The sequence below is a fragment of the Sparus aurata genome, chromosome 19 (assembly GCF_900880675.1).
Source record: "Sparus aurata chromosome 19, fSpaAur1.1, whole genome shotgun sequence".
Classification (NCBI taxonomy): Eukaryota; Metazoa; Chordata; class Actinopteri; order Spariformes; family Sparidae; genus Sparus; species Sparus aurata.
This window is the reverse complement of record NC_044205.1, coordinates 11,435,142-11,461,693: the sequence shown is the minus strand read 5'-3', so window position 1 is coordinate 11,461,693 and position 26,552 is coordinate 11,435,142. Positions and strand designations below refer to the sequence as shown.

General features: G+C 42.6%; 1 protein-coding gene across 9 annotated transcripts in view; it reads right to left on the bottom strand.

The window, feature by feature from the left end:
- Nucleotides 1-6,669: 6,669 nt before the first annotated feature.
- The window catches only part of ntng1a (netrin g1a), a 302,462-nt gene continuing 282,579 nt past the window's right edge, over nucleotides 6,670-26,552 (bottom strand). For 3 of the 9 annotated variants that reach the window (XM_030397931.1, XM_030397929.1, XM_030397930.1), the window contains 3 exons: nucleotides 21,016-21,183; nucleotides 17,466-17,600; nucleotides 6,670-8,466 (listed from right to left, as the gene is read on the bottom strand). In XM_030397931.1, coding sequence (XP_030253791.1) covers nucleotides 8,213-8,466; nucleotides 17,466-17,600; nucleotides 21,016-21,183 — 557 coding nt within the window. In that variant the 3' untranslated portion in view covers nucleotides 6,670-8,212. Of the gene's footprint in view, nucleotides 8,467-17,465; nucleotides 17,601-21,015; nucleotides 21,184-22,767; nucleotides 22,828-23,932; nucleotides 23,978-26,552 lie in introns of all 9 variants that reach the window. The other 6 variants (XM_030397934.1, XM_030397935.1, XM_030397933.1 and 3 more) reach the window with 6 other exon arrangements.

Genomic DNA, 26,552 nt, shown 5'->3' with positions numbered 1-26,552 from the left:
TCAAATAATATATCAAATGCTCCAGCCTTGATAAATTATTAAAGTTTAGCCCCGGGCACGGCGCGTTTCCTGACCACTTTGTAGCCGATGTATAGCTATAGTGTTACCAAAAAAGCATTTCAGCCATTGAAGCCATCTTCAATATGATGATTCCTCAGTTCAACTGTACTTCTATTCACAGAGTTACCAGTTACATGTAGCCTGTTCCCGGTTACAGGTGGTGCATCATTCCATGGCGCGGGAAAAAGGGGTTTGTCGTCGGCGCACTGTCACATCAAAACCGCGCCGCTCCCCTTCAGTCCCGCCTCTCCCAGTCATGAGAGCAGCGTTTGACATCCATCAAGCGCTTGTTGAGCCACGATGGGAATGTACTTCTTTTTTTTACATTTCAAACATCCCCCTGCTCACAGCTGGAGAGTCATCGCGAGTGTCGTAGATTTTTAAACTACCGGGGAAAAAAAAAGTCTGACGGAGCTCCGAGTCCCGATGGCCTGACTCCGTGCCACCGCGCAATATTTTCACTTCAACAAGATGTCACCCCTCCGTCTCACTTCTCAATCACTCTGTCTCCCGCGTGTTGTCTTACTCTGCCGGTGCGATGTGGGCCGGCGCTCGGTAAACAGCCTGTGCTGGTTTTCATGTGAATCACGAGATAATGAAAAATCCTTCATTTGTCCAAGACTGCACAGCTTTCTCCTGCATACAGATAGGAAACCTTTTTTTTTTTTCCTTTGAGCAAAGGACACAATGTCACCTGCACACTAAATAAATACTGTCTTTGTGAAGCTAAAAATGTCAACATCTTTGTCGAAAGGAAAGTCTTTTCTGGGACCAAAGTTGCGCGCTGTCGTCAAATTGTACCGGTTTGTACTGTGAAGTGCCAAAAAATGTGTTTGTCACTGTGCCTTTGGATTATATATCAAACATTCCAAAAAACCATCATTATAACACTCTGAATACTTGTTCTGTAATCACAGCAGTGAAAGGCTGTCTACCTTTAAGAACATCCTGTGTTTGCAGACACTATACAGGAACCGACTATTTGACATTTCCCCCAAGAAAAAAAATGATACAACACCAATATGTTCCGGCACGGTAAGAATCCTTGATGTGCAACACTTAATCAGCAGCGGAGAGACGTATTACCCCGGTAACATCACTGTGGAAATTCTCAGGTGTCTTGGTCTCCAAAGGAATCTGTACCTTTTTGAAAAATGGAGCCTTGAAAGTATTCATTAGTTAGCCAAGCACTGAGATTACCCTGCTAATGCCAGTGTGGTTTAAAAGGAAAGATTCGGGCCAGACGATTTTTTTTTTTCCCCCTCCTGAAAAGAACCTTTTTTCTAAAGGAAAGAAAAGATGTGAAAGTCGGAACAATTTCAGTCAAGCTTCTTGCTGAGAAGCGGCTTTAGTGTCCATTAATGGACGTACTGTATGTGGAGTTTCAATGTGGAGAAAGCCACTCAGTGCCCACTGCAGGAAAAAAGAAACAGTGATCAATAAGCGCCGTGTGCGGTTCAATAAGTGCATTGATCTTCACACAAACACATCATGACCATAGCGGGAATAAGAGCGCTGGGCCAAGGTCAATACCTCTCAAGTGGATCGAATGCAAGTCTGCTTAAGCTTGTTCTCACTTGCCCACATAGACTGAATAAACAGTGAAAAACTGTTAGAGATGTCTCTTTGTAAAAAGCTTATTACGTGCTATGATTGTGGCAGATTATTTCATTAAATTTTCAAGAAATGCAAAGAGAAGGAAGAAAACAAGATCTAAAGGGAATGGAAAATGGGGTGTGACGTCTATCCTGTGATGTCTTCTGTTCACATGTCACATTAAAGTCCATAACATTAGAAATGACTGTTCAGTCCGACATATCCAGACGTAGATTGGGCTGAGGATCATATGATTTTATTGGCAGGGGATACGACTCACACACAGCTCCCTGAAAAACACAGCGGTCCAGCTCTACACCAGGAAAGTCCTTCATGGTAATTTTTGTTAAAGAATGGTGGTTTATGGCGAACAAGGATAACACGATGACTGGGGAACCTTCTCAATAGAGATCCTGGATATTCATGGTGAGAGAAAGTCAGGAGTCACTCTTAGTGATGAACCCCCGCAGGTCCCCTAAGCAGCACAGAGCTTTTTGTCAACTTTCAGCTCATTGCTTTGGTTTTCTGGGCAGCTACCTCACAGTTTTGGTTCACTCTCACTGCACTTATTGTTCCCTTTACCCTGACATTTTTGGATGCTTCTTGAAGACAGAAACGTTTTGAAAAGTAGCTGTCGTAAGTACAGAACATCACAAATAAAGAACCTAGCTAAGCTTGTGAACAAAACGGAGCGTTTAGCAGCTGAAGAGACAGATATTTTGTCCAGGAGTTGGTAGAGACCGTCGCAGTGGTGATGGTGCAGGCTGGAGACGAGTCAACAGGCTCTCACCTGTGCAGTTTAGCGTAAGGACTTGAAAGCAGAGGACGCAGTTGGTCTTGCTCTTTCGAAAGGTGAAAAAATAAAATAAAATCAGCTCGCCAGCATATCCCAAGCTCATTAATTAGCATGTTATATTTCACTGACAAGGCTCAGAGAAGTTACTGCGTCTGGCCAAAAAGTAGCTCAGCTTGTCCTAGATGTCAGCATGAAGATAAATGAGGTCATTTCACAAAATGTTAAATCATTCTTTGATTGATGGTTTAATTCAAGCTCGCATCCCATCTCCACCTCCAAATACACTGTTTGTTCTTTAGTCCATCTTCGACATGTTGGCGCTGGTTAAAGGAGCTCCATGGAACACTTTGTAGCAATTCATGTATGAATCACTTGTTTATTGACTATATGTGATAAATGAGATCTCTGTTTTTCTCTGTTGCCTATACAAGCCTGTGGATGGTTAGTCCAAGTCGTTTAACGCTGCCGGACTGTGGATTTCTTTATGAAGGACTCGGATCGGACAGTCTTAAAAAATTTGATTTTATGCACTTTCATCTCAGCGCCTCGCTCTGCTCCGCTAACAGGGCGCAACAGCAGCTAGCATTACTTTAGAAATGGAGTCCGCTAACACGAACTAACGACCGGCCAGCCGGCTCACAGCACAACACAGAAATTCCACAGAGCCCCTTTAACGAAACACAATTTTCCATGTATTTCTGAATGTTTTATTCAAAATTCAGCTCAAGCATGAATACAAAACAAAAGAATCCAAGGATGACGGACGAATAAAGAGCCTACAAGAAACACTGAAGCCTCCAGCCAGACGTAAGAGTGGGGCATCGGTTTAACTTTTCAAAATGACATCACATCACATAATCGACAGCCTCGCATCCTCATTGATTGTAGGTGGCAAACACACAGGCCACCTCAAAGTGAGAAGATATTGATTTCTTTAGAAGTGTGCTCTCTCAAAGATTACCGAGAGTAATCCTCCAACAGTGTTGAGTTGTGTTACTGGATCTAACTCTTGACCTTTTATCTGCGCCGATCTGACAGACACTTGTCCCTTGAGCTACGGTGGCCTGTGAGTGACACAAACAGTTATACTTGCAGCTAATTACAGCACACCCACAGAAAAACATTCATCGCCTCTGTGGCTGAAATGCCTTCGCTGAGTCTTTGATTCCCCACAGATACGTTCCGCACTGTTTTTTTTTGCTACAGGGCAGAATTAAAAAAGTAACACACCCATCGCCCCTTTAAACACTCTTCACCAGTCATATCCACAAAGCACATTACAGGGCGGAGATAATCCAGTGGCGGCGGATGGCTCGCTCCGAGGTATTTTCAGTGATGCTTCGTGGTTGGGTCAGCCAACAGCTGCTGGAGGTGAGATATCTAGGATGAAGTCCTCTCCCCAAACGGCGTCAACCCTATTTTAATTCTCCACACAGCTTGGTGCATTGACACCTGGGCTGAACACATGGTTAAAATTAGGGCCACTGTAGGGGACCTTGACAAACAAGTGACTTTGACTGAATTTATCAGGGCGTCCCTGGAGTCACACGCCTCTCTCACACAGCGATGGTCGAGGAAATAAGAGTCTATTTTAGTTTTGGTTTGTGTTATCTGAACATTTGATGCATCTGTACATGGGACATAGCTGCATTAGTTGTTTTTTTCTTCTTTGTCTTCTTAAGGAATATATGCTATGAAATGAATCTCTAATGTTGTCATTTCTATGATCCGTAACAAATCAAACAACTAAATAATAATAATATATTTGTCTTCTTATGGAGCATTATAGAAGCAAAAAATCAGACAAACGATCTCAGTTCAATTAAATTAAATGTCCCCCAAAAAATTCTGATGCAGCACATTTTCTTTTACATGCACTTGTAATGATAACTTGTGACACTGTATGGACTATTACAGCACATTATGAGTCAGTAAAGTTACATTCCGATTCACTATATTGCACTCAGTCAAAATGACTCTGACAGAAAAAGAAACATGCAGCGGAAATCTAAAGCCAGTAAAACAACAAGGGGTCTTTGATTTTCATTTCAGTTAAAATGCTCTACGCCGTGGAACACACGGAGGGGTTTTTCATGAATTTTGAATGTAATTTGTTTTGGGGTGCCCCGGATCAGACACAGGCAGGGAATATGAAACATCCGCATCAATTAATTTGGCATATAAGAGAGAATATGCCTGGAAAGTTATTTTGTCTCTGGGCCCCGGCAGATTGGTTATCTCGCCATGAAAAGCCGAGAAGAGAGCAGATCCACAGTGGCATGTAGCATGTGAGTGAAGTTCACGTTTCATGTCTAAAAGTCTACTTGCGATCTAAGCTGTTAAACACTGTACTGAGCATCGGAATGTATAGGGACATATGTAAGAAAACGCATTAGCTATTAGCATAACAATCAATAGCCCTAAGTTCCTTCAGCACCTCTGAGTCAAAACTTTTAAAACAACAGAAGGATGCAGACTGTTTAGCCGCAGCTGCGGTTTGAATATTTCAGGTTATGGATGAACTGTCGAGTGTCTGACAAGAGCCACTATATAAACTTTGAGCAAAGGCTCTCTGGGAGACATCGATAGTTGTAAATATTTAATCCAGTGCCTCCGACAATGCATGCCACTGAAACAAATCTTTAGCAGATTGAATTCGAGATAAACGGCACGGAAAATATCACCAAAGCTGATACACAGATTTTTTTATGCCACCTTTTTTTTCGTCAGGGTGGCGTTGTTTTGGGTTTCTGTTCCACGGATCACGTGTCAGTTTATGTGACGTGTCAGCGCTTCTGAGGCAGCACCTCGAAGTGTTTTTTCAGCAGATCATGCGGTTAGAATAAGAATACAGGATGTGAGGGCGCTTGAAGAAGCTTTTATACGAGTCATGAAATAAGAGTTCCAGTTGCTCCGATCACTTGGTTAGATATCAACTGGTATGCAGGAATAGTCCTCAAGAGAGCATCATGCGTTATATTAATATTAACAGTAAACAGAAAAAGCTTTGTTTTCTTCAAGCAGAGCTGTTCTGCAGTTGACATTGATATTTCTCAGTCATTTCTCGGTGTTGCAATTTAGTGTTATCCTAGCCTCAGGGTTCTATGCAGCTGTAACATGAAAGTAGAGTAAAAGTAAACAATGACATTGTCACGGTAAAACATTTAAAGCTTCTTCAAAGCGGAAAAAAACGATCATGCATCCTGCTACACGTGAGCGAACCGAAGCGAAGTGGAATATAATTTGTTCAAAGTCGTCTCGTTAGTCGTGAAGATTGCGTTGAGTTCAAGCGCAATAACCTAAAGACACTGTGTTGAAGCTGTTCATTCAACATGACAATTGTTACAGTCAGACCATTTAATTTACAATTTCATTTCTAGAACTCTTTGCTGCTGATGTGGAAACCTATATTACACCAGAGCTCGTGCAAAGAAATTACAGCAGGCTTCCCCTCAAAGACTTAATGTTAATAGTGCGAGAGTGTCTGAGGGGAATTTGACCATGTTGTTCCTTTTCTTTTTTATGCAGTTTTTGTTCATCTGAATAAAAAAAAGCCACAGTTTACATCATGTCAGATTTCTTTAAACTATTAGAAAAGATCTACTAATGTTCTGTTCATCATTTCAAGTGGAAAGACCTCAAGTCAGAAGAATGAACAATCCTGAAACGGTCTGAAAATAAATACTAGACATTTTTTGAGTTGAATTTACTCTAGATAAACACTTAAATCTGAATATTTCAAACTAAGTTGCTGACGTTCACTCCTGTAAGTCCGGTCTGATATTTCACACTTTGAAGGCAGTGTTTTCTTTTTGAGGCTATTTTCTTTACTTTCAAGACAGTTCCTGAAAGAATGAAGTCATGTGGTCCAGCTCGTAGAGATGATTCGTTTGCTTTCGGCCTGTTTGGCAGACCGTTACGTTTCAGCTCCAGCACTCCGAGGGGAAAAAAGTTTGGCCGCCCCTGCTCCAGCACTTAACTCCACTTAATCAACTGTAAATGAGGAAACTGAACGCTGTCTCTAGTTTCAACGTAACTGGCACCAGATCACACAGATCTTTCGTGGAACCGTCTTGGAAACGACCAGGATTAAATCATTACTTCGGCTGACACACACTCAATATTAAAAGACAAGGAAAATGCAATGCGGCCGACCCTCCCATTAATGATCTACTGATTAACGTACCTACCTGTGATCAACAAACGATCAACACAGATTCATTTTTCAACTTTTATTCACTTAAATTCTCAAGTGTTAAAGCAAGAACAAAACATTTATAATGTCCTTTGGTGGGATTTTATTACACTTTATTAATACTGTATATGTAAACTGATATTCTTTGATGCCAGCACGTTGCCAATACAAAGGAAAATCAACTGCACAACTAAAAGTAATACCAACAAATAAAATAAGTGGATGAAAGAAACAGAAGTCAAGAGGAACAGAAAAAACAGAAACAGGTGCTTCTGCGTTTTGGGATGTCTTAAATAGATACATTAAAGGTTGCCTTTTTTCAATCACAGTTCGGCAAAGATACAAAAAGACTACATGACTCTATTTTTTTTTTCAGTCTGCTCTGTCGATAAAAGAACTTGCAAATACACCGATGTTTTTTTTTTCTACGCACTTCTCATCTGCTCGGGTGAAGGCTATCCTCTGACCATGATCATAGGGAGCGTGGCGGCTCTAAGATAGAAAAGAATCAGACGGCTTTATTGGAGTATCTTTTTTGGAAGGAGAGAGGAGGAGGAGGGGAAAGGTGGGCTTCTTACACATGTGCATCACTAACATCGGACAAAAGAATCTTTCAACCAACGAGGGTTTTACAGAGTAACGTTCACGAAAAAGCACAGGTCTGTGGCGGCATGGCGGGGGGATCTGGGGGGAGGGAGGGGGGGCTGGTGGATGGGAGAGGAGGGGTGGATGAACAGGAGGGAGGGTGAGATAGAGCTCGAGAGGGGAGACAAAGCGAGAGAGGGGATCGACGTGGGCTAGGTTTCTGTGTCACAAAGTGGCAGTCCGGACAGATTTCCTTCTATCCACAATGCACTGACAGCAAAGAATGCTTCCTGTTGTTTTGTTTGTTTGTTTTTTTTTGTGTTTTTTTTTTTTCTCCTCTTTTTTTTTCCCTTTTGTCGTTGTGGTGAAGTATAACGGTTGCGTCTCAGAGGCCAGTCTTTGCCACTCAGCGGGGACAGTTTCTTTGAGATCTCTTCGGCGTCAGTCCAGCCAACATTAACTCGCGGAAGCCTTCCCCCCCGGGGCGGCCACTGTCTGCCCGTGCGAGAGCCGATTGGTCGCAGCTGTTGTTGCCGTGGCAATAAGAGAGGAAGTGAACGAGTCTGTCATCTTCAGTTGTCCCTTCTCAAACTGGAAGGAGCTCAAGTACCTGGTATGGCTTAGAGGGGGAGGGGGGGCTCATTGTTCTTTGCTCATTTAACTCTTATTAGGCAAATGCTCTTTTTTCTTTTATAATATCTGGCATTTTTAGAAGTATATGTTTTTTCTTTTTTTTTCATTTCTATATATTCTTTGAAATTAAATGAAAAGTTTTTTGCACTCATTTGTCTGGCACATTCCCTTTATTGTCAGCGCGAGTGTCCACTGAGTCTGGCGGCGGACAAGCTCAGTACAGTACAGTCCAGAGAAGCTCATGGTGGTTCTTGTTTAATGGTTGTTGATTATTTGAAAGGGGGGATGGGGGAGGTTAAGGTGGAGGCGGTGGGGAGCTGATCACTCCCACCAGGTCACGGGTCTCTTTAGAGCGTGGCGGGCCGGCAGGAGGCCTCTCTCAGCAGCGCCGAGCCCAGCAGCAGCAGCAGCAGCCAGGGGGAGGACGGGGCCGTCAGGGGGGCCTGGCCCGAGTCGGGGCCCCCGCAGCCCCCCAGCTCCGACTCGCAGCGGCGCTTCTCGCACTGCAGGCCCGTGTAGCCTGGGGGACAGTTGCAGCGGACGTTGTTGACACACACCCCGCCATTTTGGCAGCGCTGGAGCTCGTTGTCACACACCCGGGCTGCGTGGGAGCAATGTAAAGACAGGAGAGAGGAGTGAGAATCACACATCGAGAGAGTTTAAGGTGACACTTTACTTGAAGAGTACTGTTATATATCCAAAAGTGCGGTAAAATGGCGCTAATGATCAAATCCCAGAAGAAATCATTCAATCATGTCCTGAGTTGCACCATTAAGATAGGATGAAACTTAAATTATCCTTGAGGGGATAAAAGATTATGAATCCTCTCATTCAGACCAAAACATAGTAAATCTTTTCTTCAAGTAAAGTGTTACCACATCTCATTCTGTATTTAAACTCTTCTAGGTATAGTTCGACTCCTGTGAGTCAGATCAAAACATCGACACCACTCTCATGGTTGTGCTCATTCTTTGGCCGGCACCAGTAACTCCCTGGATTCACTACTCGTTGTCACAAACAGGCACATAAACCATTCAGCTGATAGAGTGGTGTCAGTATTTTCATTTTGACTTCACAGGGATTTACTCATGTTTCTACATAATAAAAGTCTGCCATCATAATGACTTTAAAGATGGCATTATCACATTAATATAACCGTACAATGGGTTGTTATCACACCAAGTACTCTAGTTCAAGGTGATGACAAACCGTCCCTTCATGAGTCAACACATTAAAAGTGGTGTGAAGGATTTTTCTTTTTTCAAAAAACACAACATCTATACAATTTCCCCATTTCATATATTAATATAGCATGCAATTGAACAAATAAAAACAAAAAAATAGAATGATGATCTAAGTCTAACAAGACAAAAATCCCTTTATAGACACGAGGCACCCAGTTTTAAGTCATTTTTTGTACGTAAACATGATCAAATCTGTCTGCAGTGTGAGCAAATTCCCCCTTTTAGTTATTTAAGGCCCCATCCCATCATGTTACTGCACAGAAAATCCACAGTTTCCTCAGAGCCTGAAAGGCTTTCCCCCAAGCAGCGGTGATTTTTAGACAAACTGAACGTCAGGTGAAAATTGGTGTATATTTAGAGCTGGGACACCGAGGCCACTCTATTCCCAGTGGAGGCAAGCTGTCAAGCAAGCTGGAGGCAAACAAAGCAGCGCCGCACAAACTAATAAACCAACAGAGACAAATAAACAGTGATAAACACAGGGGCCACTTCTGCCCATTTCAGTCCTTTATGGGAGTGGAAAACAATGCGGTGAGCAATCTATGAACTCTATGGGACATAAATATCACAATAACAAATATCAGGCCCCTCTCCTAATACTCAGGATTGGATGCATGCTGTCTCCCAGGAATAGCCAAATAGGGCTTTGATGGGAGCCTAGTTAAGAAACATTGACTCTGCGAATCCTATTTGTGCCACGTCTGTTTGGTTGGAGAAAAGGGAGCTGCTGTTTGGCTCAGTAAGTTTTGCTCCAGGCCACAGCTCACCAATTACCATGCACAACTATACCCCCCCTCCACCCCCCCAAAAAAGACATCTGAACTCTGTCTTTGTCTTTATTCCCCCTCCAACTGACATATCAATTTCATGACCAATTCAGTCACTCTAAACTAAAGTAATGAGTCAATATATAAAACTACAACCGCTGCCACAAAAAAACACAGCTTATTTCTTTAGAAAAGTCTTTGTGCACTTGGTTTTCTCCTCATGATGTGGCAGCTAAACTTGGTGATACAAATATCTCCTCCCAGTTGACAAGGAAGAGCAATCACGGGTATCAACTAAAAATTCATGTTTTTCACCGACAGGCCCCTCATATGATCAATACACCAGAGACTCCTTTGAGTAGACAATGACCTTCATATTGACCATCTTATCCCACTTTGCTTTCATCATGAAATGCTAACATGTCATGAATTTCTAAGCATAGTCAGTACTTTGTATTCTTTCTGTGCTCGAAATGTTCAGAAAAATACTTGAACTGATGTGCAGACGTCATTATGTGTGCTCTCCTTTTCAGAGTGAAACCAGCCGAGGTCAGCTATGTGCAACCGACCACAGGGACCAGAACAGTTATGTTACAGCTATGCAGGAGATGCAGCTTTAAAATGTGCATTTTCTCTACTGTACCTCAAAATAAAGGACATGTGATACAATGGGCTTTGTGACAACAGAGCGGTATTTGAATTGAATTGAATTGTACCATATTTGTTTTCCACCATGGAGAACATTTCTTACTTGGAAGACAATACATCGGTGAAGTCACGCCCCTTTCGGTGGACCACCATGGGATTTTAGAAAAATATGTACAGTTGTGAATGGCAAGAGACAAACAACTAGCCTATTTGATCTCGATTGAATTGCTCCATGAGTGACACATATGATGGTTGTCAATTTGAAAAGAGCATTCTTCAACCAGAAGTCACAGTTCATAATAAAACTGATGCAGTATAATCAGAAAAGACTACGCACCTAACAGTCGCATGAGAAACACTGTCTCGTTGAACCCTCACCAAAACCAATAGGCAGACTGCTGACAATCTGTGACTTTCTTGCAAGGCAAAACTATCTTTTAAATACACAAACATCATATGTGTAATTCATGGAACAATTGGAACCGGATCAAAAATATATTTGTTTCCCATCTTTGACAACAATTTTGTTTTAAAAATAAGGTCCCATTGGGCTCACAAGACCGAACAGGACTTTGTGTCTCTATGCAACCCTTGTTTTAAGGGATATTCCGGTGTAAGTTTAATCCATGGTCTAAATCACCGTGAAATGTTGTTAGACTCCCTCTCGAGAGATCAAGTTAGCAGACCGCTAATTTACGGAGTTTTATCAACCTCAGAAACAACCGCACGACAACAATACACTGCAGTAAATGGATCCAAATATAAACCGCCACCAAAAAGCCACAAATAATGCTCAGAACAGCACCAAACTTCAGAAACAGTACAAATAGGATATCAGCATATAGTCTGGGGCATCTAACCTCCGCTAGCTTAGCTGGGGAAGCTTTGATTGCTTTTCCATGGAGTCATAATAATAAATTTTCATCCATGAGCCGCGGAACTCTACTGCACTCGGTAATCGAGTCGTCGGGACTTCCCGTCAACAGGAAGCTGCTGCAGAAGAGTGGTACATTTAGTCAGCTTTTCAGTAGAAATCCAGCTAAGCTAGCGGAGGTTAGATGCCCCGGACTATGTGCTGAGACCCTATTTGTACTGTTGCTGAAGTCTGGTGCTGTTCTGAGCATTATTTGTGGCTTTTTGGTGGCGGTTTATATTTGGACCCATTTACTGCAGTGTATTGTTGTCGTGCGGTCGTATCTGAGGTTGATAAAACTCCGCAAATTAGCGGTCTGCTAATTTGATCTCTTGAGAGGGAGTCTAACACAGTTTCACGGTGATTTAGACCATGGATTAAATTTACACCGGAATATCCCTTTAAGTCTACCACATATCGAGTAGCCAGTAGTCCATTTTGTTGGATAATAACAGCAGTAAGTGAATTGTTTTCATTATTATATTCATCTCCAAATCAAGTTGGTTGAATTTGGGTTTATTAGTTTTAGCAGCAGCATTAACTTGCTGAATTCATTATTGTTAGCTTGAATTATTAGCCCAAAAATATGACTCCGCTGAAAAACAACTTTTAGCTATTTTTATACACTAGTCTTATTTAGCTAAATTCAAGTACTGCTAGCATGAATCTTAACTTAGTCTTAATTTGTTCAATTCAAATATTGCTAGCTTGAGCTGGTAGCCGAGCCAACAAACAACATGGCTCTGGTGTCAAACAACCTCTCAGTTGTTACTTTCCTACTAACTGACAGTCTAAAATAGCTAAATTGACCTTTTGCTAGCTTGCCGACAAATAGCATTTCTTCATTGTCATTGTTGATAGCTGACATTAGGCTTGCTGTGGGATAAATGTGGGATAGCTGACCAGCTACGTATGTTTAGCTAGATGGGTATTCTCCTTTAGCCTTAATTTAACTGGTGTACTGTCTTCCAGAAGCAGGCTAATGCGAATTGCACTAGACGCCTTATTTCTTTCAGAATGGAAAAGACAGAAAGTCATGGGTCATTGAGAAATGAAAATTTTGACACACTCTACAGACTGTCAGCAGTTTCCAGTGATACGAAAGGAGCCTTAGCTTGGTTAGCTTGGTGTGTATCATTTTTACATATAGATACTGAAGGTGAATTTTTCATATCAAGGTGAACCACCACTTTAAATATGAATTCTGCATGATGCTCAACACTGCATAGCAAGTTCAGTCGGCTTCAAAGCAAAGTTCAGGTAATGGCCGTCCCCTGCAGGCGAAACGCTTCATTGGCTGCCAATTACGCAATGCTAATGGCCAAAATGAAACAGAGATATTGATTTTTTAAAAAAGAACATCAATAACAAGTTTGTTAAAGATTTATAGCAGAGTCGATGAGATTAAAGGTGCACTGTAACACTGAGGGAGAGAGAAAAAAACCTGAGGGCACATAAAGTAATAGCGTCGGGCTCCTCGTGCTCTCTGTCTGGTCCTTGTTCCAGGGGGAAGGGGCGTTATTTTGAACAAGTGTACTGTCGGATAATATGGATGAGTGTTCCAAAGATTTAGGGAGGAACCGCATTGAAAGTCTGAATAGGATGAATTATTCTGAGAGCACTGCACCTTATCTCTCTTCAATCTCTCGCATTAACCATTTCTCCGCATGTAAACAGAGCCGGCGCAGGCAGTAAATGACAAGATTTGTAGCGTTTGCTTTTGATATGAGTGATAATATTTAGAGAGGGGGCCGATGAACTAGGTGTGCCTGTCTGGGACTGTGATGTGTTTGACGAGAGATTTGAGCTTTAATTGCATTCTCCAGTCTGCATGCAGATAAGAGTCTTGTCCATGCACGAAAATGCTGCAGCGGCGAAGCAAAGTAAGGTCATACTGCAAAGTTTTCAAACTATTTCAGTGGTGGAATGACTCGGCATTAGTTTGCTCCAGCAGCAGGCTTTATTTCAGGTGTTTCCCATTCTTGTGGAAAAAGTTTTTCTGCAGCCAGTGTGAGAACAAATTCACCGTCAAACAGTGGTACGCTTAGTCCACAAGTTATTTTTCAGTGGAAAACTGGCTTTTTAAGGTATTACCAGCTTTCAGTTACTAGAACATCAACAATAGGACATGGTAAAATCCAGAAAGATATATTATAGCCTCAGTAGAGCAGAATGCAACACAGTCGAGGATTTATCTTTAGTAGGGTGCCGTTATTAAGCCCGGTGCACTCTTGACCTAGACCGCATTCAAGACGATAACATCCGACTTACTTTTATATGTCTGACATAGCTACTAATATCACGCTCGCTGCAAATGTACAGTACAAAGAACACCTTTATTTGAATGTCTCTGAAAGGTGTTCGGGACGCGTAGCCTAGTAAAACATAAAAACATAAACATAAAAAAGATTAGGTTCAAATTTGATTTCCAACATTATTTACGGGGGCAGACCAAAACACATATGGGTCCAACTGAATAGCTACAAAACACGTGGCGCTGCACTGAGCTAGTTAACATGACAACAGATACATGAACAACTAAAAGACGGAAGAAATATGAACTTGATAGCTCCCACCTCATTGTAGTTTAGGGAAGCTAGCTAGCAATGACAGACGTAAATACGAAGGGCAGCGTGAATTGCAGCCAGCTGCTTTGTTTGCATTGGCGTCTGTCATCAACTCAGCATTACGACTGCTAGCAAGCTAGCTTCCATCCAGACAGAAAAGTGAACGGAGTCACCACTAAATCTTTTTAAAATGTGTTCTTGTAGGTCTAATATGCAGGGTTAATTTGCCGGGCTACTCAAATGCTCACTGTGTGAGTCCAGGTACCGTGTTAGCAGTCATCGTCAAATATGTGTGAACTATTCAGCGTCTGGTCTCCTTATTTTGCTTTCTTTTCCTCATATTTGTTCAGAAACCGACTTTGGACCGCTCAGGTGAAATACTTGAAAGTTACTTGGGGCATCTGCCGAACTACCCATGCTGCTGTCACTGTCAGCAGTACACAGTGAGTTGATAACGCAGTAATTGTGGCACCGCTAGATGGCGGAATACACAAACTGGTCGTCTTAGTCGTCTATTTAAAGTCAATACATCAAACCTGCCCCATATAAGATAAATGGGATCACGGTTGGCCCGTAGCAATCCAAGAAAGAGGGAAATCCAGGAGGTATGCTAGAAAGAGCAACTTAGACAGCTTGCAGATTTTCTGTTTCCCAAGCTAAATAGATTGAGGAAAGCTGGCCCATCTAGTGAACACATCCAGATGTAATCACAGAAGAACACACATCGTACAAATAAAGGGTATATGAGCATCCCTTTGCAGTGTTCACCTCTGAAGTCTAATTGTAGGAGAAATAAAAGTTTACGGCGCGCTGACTTCGAAGAAAAACATACAAATTAATTTACACAGACGTGTTTGTTTGATTCCGATCACTGCATCACAGCTAATCTGAAAAATAAAACCACTGATCCGTTCTGTGCTCCGTCTCACTGTATGTGACTTTCCATCTGCTGACATTCTTCACTTGCTTTTTTTTTTCTTTTCCCCCTACTTTGCTCGGTTCTTGTTTACACATTTAATTACAACTGTTGTACAGCTCAGCATCTCAGTATTTAACCATGTAATGCCTCGGAGTCCGTACATGCATTCATTATAAAACAACATGGGATCAGAGCCCTACAGACCAATGCCTTACCCCCTACCTTTTGTGTCGAAGCAGATGTGCGTGCCGACAGTGTGCACTCACACTTTACGCGCTGAATACATTAGTCAGAAATAACGCATTTTAATGAACTTCCATCTGTGCCAGGATATACTAAAATAAACAGAATATTCATTTTACACTGATTTCAAACCACAGTGCACCTGACTAGGAAGCACTTCTATTCACGTGTCACGGACTAACACACCTGTTCTTACGTTTTAAGTGTCGAGCTTTCTGTACCGCATCCTCCGTTTCAGGACATTTCCAGATATTCAGTTTCATCAAGCTGCATTCAGGATGTTCATTATAAGGCGTTTTCATTCGCTCTTTAATGAGGCGCTCTTCCTCGACATCGGCCCCATAGACAAAGCGTGTGAGGCTGCAGTGCATTGTGGTCTACTGTGGCTGCACTCTGGTGTCTTTGCCTCTTTCCTGATGGATCTCTCACTGCACTGTTGACCATTAAAAGCAAATAGCAGCTCCTGCAAAAAGCCATTGCTTACAACTCAGATCCATAGATAAAAACTGTTCAACACTACCTTGATTATACATGGCTTATGTATAATGTGGTATAGTACATTTTAAATAAGTCACTGGTGAAGGCCGCACATTACACCTTCTCTGTGCTCAAAGCCTTTAAAGCCTGTGCACAGTACCTGAACATTTGAGCAGATTCACTTTCATATTCAAGTGGCTTCCCACTCCTTCATGGCTGATTTATATTCAGAACAGTCTGTATGAGGGTGGATTTTGTCTCTGTTTGTCCGGCTTTCTTAAGAAATGTACCACTAAACAGAGCTGCCTCCAGAATACGATCAATTTATCAAATAGCTGCCTAATTTTTCAAAGTCCTCAACCTACCTCTCCTCTTTTCCAATAGCCATACAAAAAAGGAATATAGTTGCCAGTTTAAGACCAATGTACTGAAAAGAAATTACATTTCTTTTCAATGGCCGAGTTGTTCCGACTCTTACGTTCTTCCTGCTTGTAAAGGGACAGTTTTCCTTCAACAAATACTATCTCTGTGTTTTTGAATAATTCATCACAGAACAGATCTGGTCATCATTAATTTTTTGTCTCAAAGTTTTTGTGGTGCATCTATTTTGCTTTTTGCCTGAGTAGGGGTGTTTTCATATGACTGGCCACATTCACAGACTTCTGACTGGTCCAGAAAAGATTTTAATTAAATTGCTTAATTTAATTTTTCAGCAACAGCTGACATCATTATAGTACATTCTGCTTTCACTGGTTATCACATTACATCCACACGAGGAAGTAGAGACCTCTGCTACAAACAGTCATGTCACCTTACAATGTCGAGGCGACTTAACTCTTTCGTTAAGCAGGGAAGAGACTGATGTTGAGCTGCAGGAGGTGGGCAGATCCATGCCACCACATTTAATCTCAGTGACAAACGGTGATATAAACATGGGTCATGGCTGGTCAAATGCCAATAAGCTAATTATTTGCTGGTCTGACAGTAAGTTAGGCATACGAGACAAGTACAGGAACTACAAAGAGGTGAAAAATACAAAATAATTAGTTAAAAATATGCAGCATAAACAGAGTTTGCAAAGGTGGTTTTGCATCTCAAAGTTCTTTCTCGAACTGTCAAAAAGTTGAAATCATGCGGCGTGGACTTTTCTCACAGCTGCCTCCTGTAGGTCTGTCACTTAAGTTTGAATTGAAAAAAAAAGAAAATGAAAAATTGGTGACATTTGGAGAAAAATGACTACACAGGGCATGCTTTGCAAAATGACCAGGGGGAAATATAAAAGGCAGACAGTAATAAATGTGGCTTGAGCTGAAAATGACCTGCATTCTCTTTTTACAAATGTTAGTGTTGGATGACATTGTCCTGCTGTGGACTGGCGAGGGGGGTGGTGGTTACTCAAACAGATCACAGGCAGCCTGTCAAGCAGTCAATATTGACTCAGCTGTTGTTTTTTTTGTTGGTGTGCGACATGGCTGGATAACGGAGTTACCGAGCAGCATGCATCCTGCCATGCCATTGCCTTTCCTCTATTGTAGCCGTATAGGGCACCTGCTGACAATACATTGTTAACGCAGCCGCAGCAAGTGTGGAGAGCGGGCCCAGTTAGTGAATCGAATGGTTTAGTGTATTGCGTTAGCTCATGTTATGGGTTAGGTCTGTATTTGTCAGGGCAGCTGGGGCCAGTCCTGCGCATGTGCGGCACATTCTTCCAGCCAAAGCTGAGGAATCACACAGAGAGGAAGAGAAGTCAGAGAGAGAGAGATAGCAGAGAGAGACAGAGCTGAGGGGGGAGCTGCATGGGGAGGTTTGTGGTTCTACTTACATTTGCAGCCATCGTCCCACAAATAGCCGGGTAGACACTCCTGACATTTAGGCCCTGTAGTGCCCTCCTTACATATACAAAATCCTGTGCCATTACAGCGATCACTGACTGAGCCAAAGGGATTACAATTACACTCTGGAAAAACAAGACACACACATACACACACAGGCTGGAAACACAGCTGGTACTTTGACTTCCTGGTACACATCTAAGATTCTTCACAGGCGCGGACCACATTCCTCGAGCTCAGCTATTACAACAAGGCGCTTGATTAGTTTTTAACTGGTAGAAAAATATTAAAAGATTTAAAGACTCATACATAACAAAAAAATGCTACCATTTCAACTGTAATGGAGAGAGAATGAGAGAAGAATGGAGCTGATCAAAGATGCATGAACACTTTGTATTCATTACAGCATATTTGTTACTATTATATTAATTTTTACTGTAATACAGGTATACAGCGTGCAATGAGCAAATATGCAAAGCATTATCAGTAGCTTTGATTTGGGATGAACAAAGAGGGCTAATCTGCACATGCTTTTCTGAAATCTGATTCATTCATTGAGGGAGAGACAGAGAATGTGATGAGCAGGTATCAGATGGATAAATACATGAAACAAAGACAGAGGAGGGAATGGGACGGATTTAGAGAAATGAGAGTGCAGAGTACATTGAAATGGGCATTGTCGTAATATGTTCTTTAATCCCTCTCTTTATCTCTAATGGTTTAAATACTTCACGTTATCCTTCGCTGGTACTGTCTATGAATATGGCATAATATTGAAAGGCTTTTTAATCGTTAACGGTTGAGTATGGTAATTAGCCGCACTTAGCCACACACACACACAAAAAAAAAAAAACCCTTCTCTATGAAAAATCAACCTGTCTACTCTCCGGCGTCCTATGCTCAACTGACCTTCCAGTTTTCCACAGTGGCTGGAGCACTCTGCAGTCAAAGTGTCATCTACTTTGACAGTCCCTGACCATCACATCGCACCTTCTGTGGCTGTGCTGGCTGCACGTGGCTGCACCCGAGTGACATCCGCGGGTCAGGCAGGAGGAGAGAGGTGACGGCAAGTGACAAACGGGAAGGGGGGAGGCAGTAAGAGAGAGGCAGGGTGACGGCGAGTTTTGGCACGAAGTAACGCCTTGGTGACTCTTAACGCATTGTGATGGTTTTCAGCTGCTACTCCTGAGGCCATTTCATGTATATGACATATGCACTTGCGTGGCACCTCTGACATGGCGGTGTGACTCCACTGCGACAGTTCTCTCAGAACTCTTGTTGCTTGTCAGACTCCCGCCTCAGGTGTCACAAATGCACCTGGTACTGAGTGCTGTGAACTCACATGCCACATGCTAGCTAAAGAATCCAATGAGGGACCGAATAATTGCCTTAGGAGCTGTGTGAAATGCAATTTTCACACATTTTTACACGTAAAAAAACAAAAAACAGATGATGCAGTGTGTGAATGCCTGCATAAAGTGCATGGACAAAATAACAGAAACACCTGATGTAAATGGACTTTTAACTCTAAATATAAGGGACGACACTGTCTTCACTAATCAAATCAAACTGAATTCTAATTAGCAGTCCACCGTGTTTTAAAGAAGCGTTATTTAGCGAGTCACTAAATATTAAAATAAAATACATGGTTTGCTCACTTCAATACATAGTTGCTTCAATGAATAGTTACACATTTTGGAAAATACATTTCTGAGCTTTCTGCTGATAAATGACAGATGTATACCAATCTCATGTCTGTATAGTGGGTACCTAGCTGGTGCCAGGTAAGATATAGCTTAGCTTAGATTAAAGACGGGAAATAGTGAGAAAAAGCTAGTAAGGAAATCTTATGTATCCAACAAGACTCCAAGAAAATCTCTAACTTGTTGTAGGGCTTAAACAAGCAAGAGAACTTGTTATTTAGTGACCCCTGAAGGTGCTGGTAGGCAGATTTCTGTAGTTAATTTTGTACCGAGCCAGGCTAGCTATTCCTGCTGTTGTCCTGTCTCTGTGTTTAGGTGAGCTAACCGGCTGCTGGCTCCTCATCATATTTACCAGACAGTCGGGAGAGTTGTATCTCGAGAATAAAGTAATTTCCAAAATTTCACAAATTTGTGACACAACAGCCTATCCAACAAAGAAAACCTGCATCGACAAAGACACAAAATTCATAACTTTTCTACAGCGAGATGAAAATATACTTCCCATTTCTAATTAGTATTGGGCTAAGGTATTTATTTTTCATATTCGGTGTTTCCATTAGTTTGTGCACATCATTCTAGCCTTTAAATCAATGCTTTACTCGCTTAATGCCCTTATATACAAGACAGCAGCTAGAAAACCAACTGTAACTCACAACATCTGTAAATACATCCCAGCAAACATTGTTCTGTGACGTCTTGTCTCTGGCCAAACATAGTTCCGGTCAGACGGCACAATGCTTCGAACCTGTTATGAGAGGAACAGTCAGGCGGTGACATTTCGAGTGAGACGCACGTCTTTGTTCGTTTTTCTTTTTTGGATTTCTTTTTTTGATAAACCAACTTTCGACTATTTATCTGGTTGTGAAATGGTTGTGATGAGACATTCACACTGTGACGTCCACCCCACGTATAAAGGCTAGTGCTACTCAACACCCATTTTTAATTATTAAACATAATTATGCCATTCATTTATTTCTACACGTAAATGATATTCTTGTTCTAAACCTGTGGTGTCTGTAAGAGCCAAAAGTCTTTCTCCAAGCTGTCGTTAATGGAACATATTGAACAGTTTGGCCTCAGGGCTTTCTGCCAGACGTTGTATAAAGAGTGACACACAGGTAGAGGTCCTTGATGAATGAATGCGCCAAACACTGGACTTGCACCGATAGAGACGGGAGTTTGTATCCCATGTGGGTTATTTGTAGTCATTTTCATTTTAGGATGTAAAGATGCTGAATGCACAGGACATAAATCTCGGCCTGTTTGTGATAACATCATATTCTGACGCGTTACAGGAAGGGTTACCGGCTTATAGCCAGGTAACATCCCAGGCGCTGGTACAACATTTTTTTTTTACCGTAACGGGACGTCTTGATTGGACGTTCAAACAAATCAACGCCTCAATGTTTGCTGGGAATCTACCAGCTATAAACCGACTGCAGCGGGCTACATCAATACAAGCCAGCAGCTAGAAACTCATCTGTGTTTTGTCAACTGTGAGTCACTCTTCAGATACTCAAACCATACCTGATAAGAATGACCAAAAAACGCTTTAAGCGTCAGGTTTTCAAGTGTTGAACTAAAGTTGAATGAGTATTGTCCTCCCTCAAACAAACTGAATAAGGAGGTTAATGAGGGGCTCAATTGTGCCAAAGCTGAAGAAGCAAAGGAGAAAGGTGTGAAGACCAGTGAGAGACATGGAGGTAGGAAGGTGTATGGATGATGAAGCAGAAGGGGGGGTGAGAGGTGACATTTTCTCTGGTGACGAGTCAAAGACAGGAGGTGAGGCGAGGAAGGTGTTGTGTGTGTGAAAGCAGGGCCGGGTGGGGGGACTAACCTATGCACACATTTTCATCGTCCAGTTCTGCCGAGGCATTGCGGTAGTAGCCCAGCTTGCATAGCTGGCAGTGTTGGCCCCTAGTGTTGTGCTTACAGCTCACGCAAATGACGGTGTTTAGCAGCTCGATGTAGCTGCATCGGTTGGAGTGGCCGAAGCATTCGCAGTCTTGCAAAGAGAGAGGTAGCAGTGTGAGGGGAAGAGAACGGAGAGGGAGAGAAAAGGGAAGAGAAAGGAAAAGAGAGACGCGGTAGGGAGTGTTGGAATTGTTGCTGTTGCTGCGAGTGCTGCGGCGGTGGGGTTAGCAAGAATCCGAGCGAGGCACCATGGCATGCGAGGTTAGAGATGGAGCAGAAGGAGATGTCAGGGAGGTGATTAGAGGGAGGGTCACTCATGATTAGTCTGGCATGGGCACAGCCAGAGTTAGAAAAAGACATCACATGAAAAAAAAGCACGGCGTTAGTAGGACTCAACGAGGTCACATCACTCCAGGCACACCACAAACATGAGGCGAGGAAGGCTCCAAAAATGATGGCACAGAGACACGGTCACATCGCGAAACACCACACAGCGTACAGCAGCTCAAACCATGAATGAAATGGATCTTTCAGCTCAGGGGATGGTGTTGGGAAGTAACTGATCTCTTGAGTGTCATGGTCGATCTGGTTGGTGGGATGAAACTTTTAATAGCGCTTCGTATCGCGACCCTGCGTGATGAAACGCAGGAATTCTGAAATCACACATTCTTACCTCATCAAAGAAATACTTCTAAATTGGCGGGATAGTTGTTTTGAAAAGGCTTGTTATAACCCAACTCATACAATCAATAAGGCAAGTGAGCGTAAGATGAGCTGCAGCTGGGAGAGAGTGTGCCATTGCCTGCTATGCAGTGTTATGTCATGCTATATTAGATATATGGAGCTGTAGCTGGACTGAAAAAACCTCTGTGATACTCACTGGCAGACCTGGCCTAAGGGGTGCGGGATGGGAGGGGTGCAGCTCCAGCTCAGCTCTCTCCGACTGAGGATCAGTCTGCCACGCTGAGTGACCACTGACACCATGTGTCACAACCCAGACAGATGTGACCCTTAAGCCTCACTAGCAGCCGCTTGGGCAGACAGCCCACTTACGGATCCAGAATAGGTGGGGGTGGCGGGATGGGGCTTTTCGTCCAAGGGATTGTGGTTATTAAGGATCTGTATTGAGGTCAGGTCTCTGTGTCCGGCCACTAACAACCCGACATGGCTTGGAAATGAAGGAGCGGCAAGTCTAGTCCACTCTACCTTTCACCTAAAGCAGAAAGTCTTGTCGGAGTGTAAGTTAGGATCTTCTACATAAGATGGCTCAGTCTCACAGACGTACTCTCAGAAGACAAATAATCTCTCCTTTTCAGAAATAGGCTAAGGTCATAAATCATGCACGCATTGGGGAATAAAAAGTCTCCAGTCTCAAACACGTTCCCCAAAAATAGTTGAAGTCTCAAGCACCCAGTTTATTTGCACTGAAACAGAAACCATTCCAAGGGACTTTTATAGTGTTTAGTAACGATTCCATGGACGAATGAATCCTCAATGTGCCCTGGTCAGTGAGGCACTGAGCTGGAGATATGGATACAGAGTGCCCTGACATCGGGTTTGTGCTGCAAAAGGGTCAGGGGGGCCTTAAGGGTCAGTTAAACAGAAACATCAGTTCACACAGTCAGGAGGCTTGGGTGTCATCTTGGGGGCAATGTATGAATTCCAGAGCTCCTACCTCGCTTGCTGTTTGCAACGTGGTCAGAAGGGGCAGTGGACAAAGCAACCTGAGGAGCTACTAGACGAATTAAAAGAAGGAAAAAAACAAACAAAAATAAATATGATATTGCAATTAAACAATAAACATGTAATGTCAGATAATTAAGAGTACTGAGCTGCATGCTTAATAATAAATGTAACAGTAAAAAAAAGAAAAGAAAGAAACATATGCAATAATGATGAATGATGGCATTGAGAAATAAGGAGTGACATTGCCAAGTGATGTTGGCTGCATGTAGCAGCATCTGTTACAAACGCCTTAGATGGCTAACAATCCTAATATTATCGCCCTCTTTAACGCTTCATTTCATTAACAAGCGCTTTATATAATTCAGAGGCCTGTGTGTGTGTGTTTCCCCAGACAGAAACTATCCCCTGACAAACTACTCTCCACCTCAGCGGAGGCCAGCCAAGAATTTTCACCTTATAAGTTTGTGCACAGGAGCGTGGCTAAGGAAACTGGCTAGCACTGAACACATCAATCCTGCCATTCCTTTCCGGTCATAAAACAAACAGTGGGAAACGGAAATAATAGGCCCAGCCACTGCCATTGTACTGGGTGACATAAGCCCCTGACACGTACACTATGTGCGCTTGGCTGCAGCCATGGAAACACAGAGCTGAGTGGTTGTGTGCTAGTTGTTTGCGAGGTGGCTGCACATCAAATCTGCACGATGGATTAAGCTGCGATGAGCCTCACATCAATCTACATAAGAAGCACCGTGAAACCGCTCCCGCTCCTCTTCCTGATTCGCTAAGACGGGACTGAGGATCCCTGGAAGCTCTGCACCTAATTAAAATCGAGTGTGTATGTATAAATGTACAGCGCACACATTGAGAGGATAATGTACGGCACTGCTGCATGTCGCGACATGAGTGCCGCATGAATACACAAGCCTCCACGGAAGGAGCCAAAGCCCTTTATCACGAGCAAGACAAGCAGACTGAGGATGTTTTTATTGGTTTGTCAGGAAAATAACCCAGATTGGGAAAGGGGAAGATGCTACCCACAAATACTCTTAGCTACCAAAAGAGCCATTCCTTGCTCACTACATAAACACCCCGAGGTAAATGAATTTGTGAAAAAAAAAAAACATAGTTGTTGCACATTCTTAGATGCCTACCTTCTTTTCGGTTAGCGACACCTAGGGATGAGACATTCTGCCGAACTGCGTGCAATTGAGAGAAACCAGGAGTTATTCACGTGCACTTGTGTGATGCCCTTTACAGATAGTCTATAGGGGGTGGGTGGGGGGGGGACTACGTGGTAGTGGACACACACAACTGGAGACACGGACATGTCCAGCATGACTCAAAAATCTGTAAAATCAGGAAACAGCAAATACAATGGGGCAGGGCTGACATGGACGAGCAAAGAGAATGCATCCAAGGACCCATTGGAGGACATTGGAGAGACGTTGTATGTAATTTGTGTGACTTCCATGGGCTTGTTTATGTTCATGGCGATGGCGATGATGAGTGAAAAAACTGAAGAAGAAAAAAAAGAAAAAGGATACAAACCCTCTTAAAGTTAGTGTTTAAAGTCATGATTTATGCAAGCGAGCCTAAACTATGTATGGCAAATTAAGAAGTTCGGGGGCATTTTGTTTAATTCATCACATCGACTATGTAATCAATATCTAATTACAGTGTATTTCTGGTGGAAGAATAACAATGAATAAATAATGGCAGGTGTTGGGACTTGTTGGGAATGACAGACTGCTGTGGGTAGCATAACCTCATAATTACATACACGTCGGTATTTCCGTGTCAGGGAAATACTTTGCGGTTGGAAATGGAGAGGACTCAAGCGAGGGGAGGAATACGGATAAGTTTCCTCATCGCGCCCCCTTCATCTCTTCACTTGATCTTTCTGTCCTTTCGCTATTGACTCCATGAATCATGCAATCTTGGATAATTAACATCCAGTGGGGTCTTGGCCAGAAGCCTCTCAGCCTAACTATGTGTGAATAGAGAATCTGACTGCTGTTCACTAGCTGACTTGTTTTTTTTTTTTCCCCAACATGGAATAATTGTTTCCAACCTTTTTCATTGCACTGGGATTAAATAATACATTAGCTTTGAGCTTGGCATGTCTACACACTATGACAATCACTTTTAAACACCCCCCCTAACATTACCAGTCATTGATTTCAAAACAGCTTGAACAAAAGACTATCATGCACTCCTGTCTCATCCTTTTTTTTTTTTTTTCATCTCCCCAAAAAATGTTTCACAATTGATCCTGTTTGGAGATTCTGGCTCCGACGATGACTGCGACATCTCCAGTGGGTTTAAGTCACTTGAGTCCCCCGATGAGAGACTCTTTGAAAATGACAGATTAACAAATAAAGAGCTCGACAAAGAGGGCGCGCCACATCACCACTCAAACTTGGGTCTTATTTCTTTTTAAATTGTCATGTGCTATGTGTTTTCTTATCTGACTTTGTGTCCTTTGTTGCCGTGTTAAGCTTTGAGCAGTGAAGCCGTTTGCTCAAGAACAAAACTGACTGGCGAGGACATCAACAATTAATCTGCGGCGACGACACAGCGCGCCTTGTGTGCATTATTTGAGGAAAAAAAACAAAACACAAGCAAACCGCATTGTCAGGATCTATAATGGCTAATTGGTAAAGTAAGTTCATTTCTAATTATTCTTCGTTGGCAATTGATTGGATGTAACACACATCTGGGTTCCATTAATTATTTTGTTATGGGGAATATTCAGGTACGGCGAGCTAAATGAGTGGTGACGGATTTTAATCAATGCCATACCCATAATGAAATGCAATCTTGCAGAGCCAGAATTGTTTTTTAAAATATTAATTTCATTTTAATGGTCCGCATTAGGCAATTCTGCCCGGCTTAATAAACTTGAAATAGAATTGAGAAAAGTCAATAAGGAATTCAATTACCTTCAAACAACAACATGAAAAGTGCTTTCTTTTTTTCCCCCCACACAATAGCTTTCCTTCTAGTCCGTTTAACAACCTCAAGGACACCCTAACCTTTCCTTGTCCACTCTATTATTACTTTATTAATAACGCACACATTAAACCGGTTTGTGTTTGCACGGAAAAGCAGCTTCATCCTCCTCAGCGTGTTTAGTTTTTTTTTTAGTGTTATTCTGTGGGAGTGCTGCTGTGACCAGACAGCCATTTGTGAGAACTCTAAATCCCCGTGGGCCTATCTGGATGAGAAGTGAAGACTTTGGTTTGTCAGAGTGTCTTTCCTACATCACCCAGCCCCCCCCCTAACACACACTCACACACACACTTATCAGCATGCACACTCCCCCCCCCCCTCCCTCCCCGCCAGTAAAGGGTTTGAGGACAGCCATTTGGACATGGTCTGGCCTGGCATTAGGATGGGGGGACGGAGAGGACTGGTGTGAATATGTATGCATGTATATACGGCATGTATGGAGAGCATGCACAGACACACTCAGCTCTCGTCAGGTCATGCATGGAGACGAGGCGTAATATTCAAGGTGGGAGGGAAAGAGGCAGGCAGTGGAAGATCGGAAGGGGGGAGGGAGGCGTGGGAGGGTCGGTCGTCTCGGCCACATGTCCATTTCTGACTCATGACATAGCATCAGACTTTACAACCAGTGTTCACTTCCTGCGTAAGCCGCCACCCTAAAGCCTGATTAAAAACCACCTGAGAATAATCTGTTTGCAGCCTGTGTCTCACAGCACGTTTTTTGGAATCCTGCCCGACGATCATCTTAGCCCTTGATGAAAA